This window comes from Piliocolobus tephrosceles, chromosome 21, assembly GCF_002776525.5.
Source record: "Piliocolobus tephrosceles isolate RC106 chromosome 21, ASM277652v3, whole genome shotgun sequence".
Classification (NCBI taxonomy): Eukaryota; Metazoa; Chordata; class Mammalia; order Primates; family Cercopithecidae; genus Piliocolobus; species Piliocolobus tephrosceles.
Window position 1 is genome coordinate 23,721,782 of NC_045454.1, and position 10,161 is coordinate 23,731,942.

The 10,161-nt window shown below is 51.4% G+C and overlaps 1 protein-coding gene across 2 annotated transcripts in view; it reads left to right on the forward strand.

The window, feature by feature from the left end:
* The window catches only part of PEPD (peptidase D), a 135,941-nt gene that overhangs the window by 53,286 nt on the left and 72,494 nt on the right, over positions 1–10,161 (forward strand). For both annotated transcript variants that reach the window (XM_023229059.1, XM_023229058.1), the window contains exons 8-9: positions 4,360–4,435; positions 5,392–5,438. In XM_023229059.1, coding sequence (XP_023084827.1) covers positions 4,360–4,435; positions 5,392–5,438 — 123 coding nt within the window. The remainder of the gene's footprint in view (positions 1–4,359; positions 4,436–5,391; positions 5,439–10,161) is intronic.

Genomic DNA, 10,161 nt, shown 5'->3' on the forward strand with positions numbered 1-10,161 from the left:
GGTGCTGGTCTGCGTCCTCAGACACCCCGGCTTTGCTCCCAGCAGAGGCTGGGTGCTGGTCTGCGTCCTCAGACACCCCAGCTTTGCTGATCTTGAGGGTGTTTGAGTTGATCCCTTTGTGAGGGTCATGGGTGGGCCTTTGGGAGCTTTGGTGCAGGTAGGTCATCTTTAGTAAAGGGAAAGGAACTGGCTGGGGGTGCACTGGGAACTCTCTGCCTTGTGCAGAGGGACTCAGCTGGGTTGCCCACCTCCATTCTCCAGGTCTCAGTATTACAGACCTCCCTCACCGGGTGGCCAGCCCCAAACCAAAAGGGCTCATGCCTCTCCCATCATTCCCTCACGTGGCACCCCAGCTCCTGCTCTTAGCAGCCCTCCTTCCACTCCATCATTGTGTGTTTACTCGCACTGTATCCCTCTCTCCGTGGTCTCTACGCTCCATTAGGGGAGGACGTGGCCCTTTCACTCCACTCCATCACCGGTGCCTGGTACATCTAGCTGGCACTTACTCATTAGTGATGTGAAATGAATGAATGGACATTTACCATTATGGACAGCACCTCATTAAGGTTTTTAAAGTGCTCTCAAAGCAATGTGTACCCTTGGTTTAAAAAGCCACTAGTACAAAATCAGTACAGGAAAGTTAGGTTATCTTGAAACCAGCGACTCCTGCCAGCCCATCTCTCTCCACACCAGCCCTCCCCAGAGCCAATTCTTTGGGCCATTTCTGTCACCCCCACCCATCTTTTCATCGTATGTTTATTGCTGGTTCTTCCACGGGTTCCTTTTGCCTTCTTGTCATACACTTGAGCCTCCTTTAGTTCTTGCTCCGTGAACTTTCCACCCTATCTTGCCTTTGCCCTGGGTGAGCTGAGGCTGCACAGATGGGGCCCTGCTCTCTCTACACGTCTTTTCTCCAGCCCGTCTTCACCTCCCAACTTCTGTTGTGTTTCCTTGTTAGGGTTTGTAATATTTCCATTGCATTTATGTGACCAGTAAATCTTACCTGTTTTCGGGGGAGACATTAACTCTAAAAGGTAAAAAAAAAAAAAAAAAAACCCAAAAAATAACAACGGAAAAAAACAGCCATAAAACTGTGTTTCTATGATCACTATGACCATGGTCTATACAGAGCTAAGGAACGTATCGGGGCAGGAGTGCCTTCTCTCTGGGTTGGATGTCACAAGCCTAGGACCTCCCTCAAGAGGAGGCTCCTAGCGTCAAGAGCATATAGACTGTTTTTCTTTTCCTTTTTTTTTTTTTTGAGACGGAGTCTCGCTCTGTCGCCCAGGCTGGAGTGCAGTGGTGTGATCTTGGCTCACTGTAAGCTCCGCCTCCCAGATTCATGCCCATTCTCCTGCCTCAGCCTCCCGAGTAGCTGGGACTACAGGGGCCTACCACCATGCCCGGCTAATTTTTTGTATTTTTAGTAGAGATGAGGTTTCACTGTGTTAGCCAGGATAGTCTCGATCTCCTGACCTCGTGATCCGGCCACCTCGGCCTCCCAAAGTGCTGGGATTACAGGCATGAGCCACCGCGCCTGGCCTAGACTGTTTTTCTTATATAACCATCAGTTGTACAAAATCACTCCATATTTTAGTTTATTCTCTGTTTAAAGAATGGTGTTCTTTTTCTATTAGAAAAAAATTTTTTTTATTATTATTTTCATTAGAACAAAAGCGACATATATACATGCATTGTTGAAAATTAGAAAGTTCACGTAAATAGGAATTCCTCCAGTTGTCCATAAGACATCCCAGATGTGGCCAGTATAGTTTCTATCTCTTACTTGGGTGTTGTGATGGTTTTTCCCCCAGATACTGAAAGGCTGGGCCAGTTGTACCACAGCATCCCAATTCTGGATTTGTGTGGTTGTTCCCTTGTGGTGGCGGTTGGCTTGTTCTTCTATCCCCATATTTCTTGCAAACTGGAAGCTAGATCTAAAGCCATAGAAGTTTAAAACATTTGCCGGAATACATCCCAGGTGATGTGTATTTCTTATTGCACTGCATTCAGACACAAATTATACTTAGTTGATGCACAATCAGTGATGCTAAGACTGATCACTGGGTTACTACCCCTTGACCTGGAGAGTAATCTGCCTGTTGTTACTTTGGTACCATGTGAATAAATGCAGCCTTCATACATACATCTGTTTTGTTTTGTTGTTCCTAGAGTTTTAATTTGCCTTTCTTCTTTCTTATTGAGAGAAGAAACGTATCTTCTTCACCATATTGCTAAGAGCTTTAAGCTTCCTATTGATTTTATCTGCAGAAAGGAATCCATGCCATTCTTTTTGTGGATGTTTTTCTCAGAGCCACATACTTGGAGTTCTAATTTCTACTGATTGCTTTCTAGGCTTGCTGTCCAGCGTCTAATTATACTTTTGGATTGACTCCAGTTTTTTAAAATATCCCATTATATCACCTCCTTCTCTTTATTGGCTTGTGCTTTCTCCGTCTCCCCACCCTTCTACCCTTCTGTCTCTGCTGGAGTACATCCTTGAGTACTTCCCCTGTTTTTGAGTTTTTGAACGTCTGAAAATGACTAGTTTCCTTCTGTATTTGATTAGTAGTTTGTCTGAATGTAGAGTTCTGTTATTTTTGCATGGAGTGCAACAAAAAGGGGGTGAGTGTAACAGAGTGGGTCACACGCCCTTTGACGTCGTCTCAGCTAAGTCTTAGTGTCACTATCTGTGAAATGGGAAGGTAGTACCTGTTCTAGGTTGGGTTCCATGGGAAGCTGAGTCTCTGAGCCGAGTGGGCAGGAAGCATATTGAGGAGTGCTCTCGGGATCAGCGTGTGTGTCAGAGGGAGGGAGCAGGCTTGGGCTGCAATGCTGTCACAAGGGCATCTCGGCTGCTCCCATGGGGAGCTTTGGTGCTGGAGTGGTCCCCAGAGATGTCCCCAGTTGAAGCGAGGGAGCTGAGTCTTGGCTCCCTCCATTGAATCAAGGAGACCAGTAGAGGGGTGTGGCCTCAGGGGATGAGTTGGGCAGTGTACCTAGCGTCCACTGCAACTTACAGGACCCAGCATGGGGCAGGTCCCCAGTAAATGGCAATTTAAAATGAAGGGAGGCTGTGTTTGCCTGCTGAGATTTCTCTAGCTTCATGGGCCTGTCATGAATACTGGGGAGTCATGTTTTGATGAGAATCAAGGTGTCCTACCAAAGGACATCAGAGCATTTTGCCTGGCTTTGGGGTGGGAAGTGTGGATGAGGTGGTGTCTGCAGGCTTTGCATTTCGCTTGGTTTCTGGAACAAGTGTACATGGCACTTACTGTGTGCTAGGCACTGTCCTTAGTGCTTTGAAAATGCCAACTCAGTTCTCACCGCAAACCTACGATGAAAACGGTGTTCATATCTCTGTTTTTCAGATGGGGACACCAAGGCACAGAGTAGGGATCTCAGGCACACCGCTGGGAAGGGGTGGAGCTGAACTGGAGCCCAGGGCTTTTCTCCCAGGCCGGTGCTCTGAATGCCTCAGCACGGCTGCCCTTGCAGTGCAGCCCACGGACCCAGGGTTGTTTTAAATGAGTGGAGGTAGAAAGCGAATACTTATTTGGCTCCTCTCTGTGGGTCTTACTTGCGGGTGAGATTGATTGCAACCACCAGAAACGTAACCACATTTGGGCAAATTAACACAAGTTTGTTGGGAGGACCTGGGAGCCCCAGGAGTCCAGTTGCAGGAGGCACAGCCCAACTGGGAAGGGACAGCAGGGTCCCCTGATTGTGACTTCCCTGCCCACATAGACCACCCTCTCATCTGTGGCTGCCTCCCTCTTCTCCTCTGCTCCTGGTCTCCTGCCTGTGTCTGCAGCCCAGCTGTTTTCACATCTGTAGCGGCACACACAAAGCTGGAATGGCTTCAGTCCCCTCACCAGACCCTGTCACCCACCTATGGGCAGGTGGGTGGGGATGGGGAGGAAAGGAGGACTCTTCAGCCAACAGGACAGAGCCCTGAGAGGTGGCAGGCTTAGGATTATGGCCCAACAGCCATGCCATGTGGATTTCATCCCCCTTCCATGCATGGGGAAACTGAGGCTGAGGGAGGCAGCCTGTGACAGGCTGCAGCAACTGGGCTTCTTCCCCCCGCCACAGCAGCTTCCAGATCTTATCCCTGGAAACAGCCTGCCCGCCGGCTGGTGTTAGGAAGGCGGGCAGCAGCTCTGCTCCCCGCTGGAGGTTTTCTACTGGACTGTTCCATAGAGCTTGTCACTCCTGGGTCTTGGCCCCACTCTGGCCTTGCACAACACCCCTTCCGGGCTGTGCAGGGTGTGACAGGCCCTGAGGTCTCCCTAGAGGGGTGCAGCCAGTGCCTCCTGAAAGTCACTGACTTGCTGCTTTGTTCTTCTGTCTCTGAAGCCGAGTGTTTAAGACAGACATGGAGCTGGAGGTTCTGCGCTACACCAATAAAATCTCCAGCGAGGCCCACCGTGAGGTAAGCAGACACCGGCTCCAGTTGAGTGGGGAAAGCAGTGTTGCTGTGTGGCGAGAGAACTGCGTGAGGATGAAGGGTTTCCAGGTGGGCTCTAATCCCCGAGGGCCACACGAGAGGTAGGAAGTTTTATACGATGATGGTTCTCTTTTCTGTTCCCTGGTGGGCACAGGGCAGGGACAGGAGAGGCTGTGCCCCAATTCCTCAGCCTAGGGCACCTGCCCATCATGGCAGTCGTGGACACTAATCCTCAGGAAATTCTCCAACAAAAAGTCCCAACTCTGGGAGGGTAGAGTGCTCCTTCCTGATATCGCAGCAGTTCTCAGCTCATTTTAAAGAATCTTTTGTTCTTAACTATGGTTCAAATACACTTATTACCATCATCCATTTTCTGAAAACTTCTTCATGTGGTTCTCTTCCAAATCTTCCCACTTTACTAGAGGAAGGAGACCAAATAAGGAAACACATGTCTTGAAAGATGAGGATGGCCCAGGGTCTGCTCAGAAATGTTGCGTTTTGTGTTAGGAAACAGACAAGGGTAATTGATGGGCAGCGTACTCTCTTGTACGAGTTAATGCTCTCTGTGTTTTATGAAAGTTAAACAAAGGAGGCCTTTTAGTGATCGTCATAGCTTTTGTAGCATTAAGTATTCACCAAGCACCTCATGGTTGAATCCTCAGTGTCCTCGGGCTGCTGGTGGCCTCTGAGCTGTAACTCGAGGCTTGGCGTTTATCGGCTTCCAAATGGAAGTGCTTCATGGCAGTTTAAATAAACTGTATGGATTTTGGAGCTTTTAAAAAGTTCTAATTTGTCACATGTCTGTACCACTGCATGCACTTATCATTCTTTTTTTCTTTTTTAAAGAAGAGGTGCTTTTGAAGAAGTGCTGTATGTTATTTATCACGCTGTGTTACTGATCTGCTTAATACAAATGTCTTTACTTAATATCTGTCCTCCAGGTAATGAAGGCTGTAAAGGTGGGAATGAAAGAATATGAGTTGGAAAGGTAAGCCACCATGTTTCTCCGGGTAGAATTAAAAGGTAAAAAACAGTAATTTATGTTCCCTGAGTAAGTAACAGATGAAACGCCGCGGCGGCACACACACCTTGAGTGGGGATTATGAACAGGGCTTCAGGATCACGGGCAAAGATTATTTTTCTTCTGACTGCTCCCCGCTCCCTGGCTCTTGGCAGAGTGTTTGATGTAATGGTCTTCGATGACTTTTCAGGGTGGTTTAGTGCCCTACCATTCTACTCTCGGACTTTGTTTCTGCCATTTGCAGGAAACTTTACCAAATTGCTGCTCTTATGACTCTGAAAGCCGCCAGTAAAACAGCTTGCCGTTTTTATGTGTAAACACTGCCATTATGTCTGCTGTGTTCGGGCGACTGGGTCGAGGGATGGTTAAGTGGCCCATAAAGAGCTCTGGAGAGCTCCATTGGCCTTCCGCTCCTGTTAGGCCTGCAGCGAGCCAGTGCCACCCGGGGAGCTTCCTGCGGCTGCCCAGCCGTGGCAGGTGTGGCCTGGCCAGCTCAGCCCCGCTCCAGGACCCAAAGGTCAGTGTGCTGCCACCCGTGGTACAAGGAAACCTTTGGATCAGACTCTGACTGCCTCAGTGGCTCCCTTCCCACCTGTGTCCTGGGGCAGGAGGCCCCCATTCCGAGACCTCCCACCAGTGTTGATATCACCTGGAAGCTCTGGGGAAGTGACACTGAAGAGGCTGCCATCGCCCTGTCCCCACATCGGGCTTTCCTTTCCTGCCTATCCTTGTGAGAGCTTAGTTTCTAGTGTCCCTTACCCCCCTTGCAGGGCCCAAGTCCGCCCCAGATGTCTTCAGGGCCTGCTCTGTTCAGGGCCCCGGCCCTGCGGGTGCTGGCTCCATATCACCCTCCCAGCCCTTGTGCCCTGCCTTCCATCAGTGGGGTGCAGGGCTGAGGTCGGTTGGGGCCCACAGTGGGCTGCTTGAACGCTTCTGTTCGCTGTGGCTGTGCTTGGGGGGTGGGTGTCTTTTTAAGGTCTCGCCTTGGAGTTCTGAGCAGTCAGCTCCTGTGCTTCTCTCCTTACCCTGCCCGGGAGGAGGTTAAAATGGTCTTGCCTGGGTGCTTGGCATCCTGGGAGGGGGCATGTAACACACGTTAATCAGACGCCCAGCTCTGTCAGCCAGGGAGGCTGGGAAGGGCTTGCAGAGCTCTCCCAGCACTTGTGTCTGCGTGGTCTGCTGCAGTGCGGCGTCTGTACCCGGCATTCCCAGGACCCCCTGCCCGCTCCGAGGATCTGGGATGGGAAGTGTGTTGGGGGCTCCTCCCGTGAGGTGGGCCGGACAGTGGGTCTCTCAGACTGGCACTGCCCCGGAAACCTGTCCCAGCTTGAGTTGAATCATAGTGACCCATAGCTGATGCTTCAAATAAAAATAACTGAGAAATTGGGGCAAGAATAGCTGAACCCAGTGTGGAGCCCTGCCGTCCTCCACATGCTGGCCGCCCGAGCCCTGTGCTGCAGGCAGTCCTGCTCCCAAGGTGGCTCCTGGGAGGGGCCTTGAGCCTCCCTCCCCACAGCGTCCCAGAGCCGGCCCCTGCCCAGCCTGTGGACAGGGCTGTACCAGCTTTGGGTCGGGGCCAGGGGCCCTGGAATACTCCCCGCTCCTTAGCCCTCATGCCTTCCAGGTAATGGAGGGCTTTTTTTTTTTTTAAACAAGAAATTTCGATATCCAAAATAATAGAAAAGTATAATGAACCCCGAAGTCCCCATCAGGTTTTTGTGTTTAGTTTTGTTTGCTAGAACATTTTAAAGCCAAATCCCAGACATCATGTCATGGCACCTGTAAATACCTCAGTAGGTATTTCAGTTGATGAGAATTATTTTTTATTTTTACATAACCACCAGGCCAATATCACATTCATTATCACAAATGAACCGTAACTCCTTAACGTCATGAATGTCTAGTCCGTATTGATCCTAAACTCTTTTTAGCATTGGTTTGTTCAAGTCAGGATCCACATAGAGTCCACACGTTGCACTTGGCAGCTGTTGGAAGCAGGGTGTTGTGAACCTGAGCTCTGGGGAGATGTCACCCCGGTCTACAAACTGCTCCACCTTCCCTCCACCCCCATCCCAAGACCCCGGGTTGGCCTTGCTGCTGCATCCTGTGTGGACCAGGGTGGCTTTTGGAGAGATGAGCTCGAAGCCAGAGGCCACAGCCGAGTGCACCGGGAAGCTCAGCCAGGAGCCAGGAGCTCTGAGCTGTGAATGGGCCATCTGGGGCCCTTTCATTTCTGGGGCATCGTGAGAATCATGGGAAAGGGAGAAGATCTGTGTGGTGTGACGGGAACCGTGTGGTGGCATCCCCGCCCAGGCCAAGACCCGCTGGAGACCCTCCTCCACAGGTCCGGGCTTTCCTGGGCGCTCCTGCCACAGGCGACAGCCCTCGATCGCAACCTCCTGTTCCCGTCAGTCCCTTGTGAGGGAAGGACTTGCCCAGCTGTGCTCCTTCTCATTCAAGGCCTTGGTGCTTTTCTTACTCTTTGGCCAGATGGAGCGAGTTGTGATTCTGTGTGCCCAGCGCACCTCGAGTGCGGATGGGCTGGGGAGAGGGGACACGGCCTGAGGGTCTCCCCCAACCAGGCACATGCCCCAGATGCCACACACACCACACACACCACACACACATCACACCATACCTACCATGTACACATATACAACACCACACAATACACACCGCACCACACATTGTGTGCACGCCACATATACGACACACATGCCCCCACCACACACCACACACCACACACCACTTATACACCACCACACAACACACACCACACCACACCACACATAGTGTGCACACCACATATACCACACACATGCCCCCCCAACACACACCACATACACGCCACACACACCACACACGACACACACTCCCACGGGGTGCTGAGTGGCATCGGGTCAGCATATGTACCTGCTGCCCATGCTGTGCACCTGCCATACGCGCCCACCTGCTGCTGGCCACAGGATATACAGAGGGGAAACAGTGCCCACCAGGGAAGCTATCTGAGCTGTGGGCCCCTGAGAGCTTAGAGCAGTGGTGTGGGGACGGGAACTGAGACAGCAAGAACGAGAGATGGAGGCTGTTCCTGAGGGGACCAAGTGGGGAGAGAGGGGTCACCCCGTCTGAAGATGGTGGGAAGATGGGTGTCTGGGGAAAGTGTCACATCGTGGAGTATCCCTGGCCAGATTTGAGGACGTGGCTGAAGCCCCTGGGGACATCTGCGGCCAGGGAGGGGGGCTGACACTTCTTCCGCCTCGAGCTCCCTCTCCAGGGCAGGATATCACTGTGTGACGCCGTTTTGTGGTCCTTGTCATGGAGAGCCTGGAGGCGACCTCTTGGGGACCATGTCTCATTTATCTGCACAGTGTCTGACCCATCGTGGGTGTTCGGAAACATGTGTGGGTGGGTTCGATGGATGGGAAAAGAGAAGAAAAGGTTTTAAGTGATTTTTCTGCCATCTTCTGTGTCACTGGGAGCTTGAGAATTCTTTTCTTAACTAGTCAGGGAATAAAAATCTCTCCTAAAGCCCATGTTTTTGGTTACCCAGGGGTGTGCCTCTTTGAACACAGGCTCAACTGCTACCAGGGAAGGCTGGGGGGCGGTTATACTGCTGTGTGAATTGCTGACTCACTAGGTTCGAAGGAAGCCAGCTGCTCTTTTATATGTGTTGATAGCACCCTGTGAGCAAGGTGGGCGTCCCTAAGACCTGCTGGACTTTCTGCTGGGGGCCTGGCGGGCCTCAGCCCTGCACAGGGATACCGGGAAAGAAGGCAGGGAGCTCTGCAGTTCAGGACTCAGGGCAGGAGTCAGGGCTGGCTTTCTGGAACATGGACACACCACCCAGCCCAGGACTCAAGAGATGCTGGCCTGGACCCCCCGTTCTAAGCCTCATCTCTTTTTGTTTTATTATCTATGATTTGTTATAAAATCTTGAAGGCATGTTAAAAAAAAAAAAAGGGAGCGGGTGGCATTTATGAAGACTCCTCCCTCGTGCGGCGCCTGGGAGTTGAGGGTTCAGAGGAATGAAAATCATTTTCCGCAATTGAGGTGTAGTAAATTGTGTTAAACCAATAAGACGTCCGTGTTGGGTAAATCGGCTCTAACAGCAGGCCCAATCAGGCCGTCCATTTTTCCGCCTCCTATTATTTCATGTTAGTGGCATAACCAGCTTGTAGCCAGCTGGCGTGGGGCTGGCGGCCGGATCCATTACCTGCAAACGCTAATTTAGAGCATGCTCCATTGGCTGTGTAAGCGAGTCCCAGCTCACATTTGCCACAAGGAGATTAATAACTCGATGTGTCTGACAGCCTGGGGCCTTGATTGAAATTATGCTCTTCTCTCTGAGCTGTGAATGGGCCATTTGGGGTCCTTTCGTTTCTGGGGGGGTCGTGAGAATCATGGGAAAGGGAGAAGATCTGTGTGGTGTGACGGGGACTGTGTGGTGGCGTCCTCTCCCAGGCCAGGACCCACTGGAGACCCTCCTCCACAGGTCCGAGCTTTTCTGGGCGCTTCTGCCACAGGCGACAGCCCTCGATCGCAACCTGCTGTCCCGGTCAGTCCCTTGTGAGTGAAGGACTTGCCCAGCTGTGCTCCTCATTCAAGGCCTTGGTGCTTTTCTTACTCTTTGGCCAGATGGAGCGTGTGTGATTCTGTGTGCCCAGCGCACCTCAAGTGCATATGGGCTGGG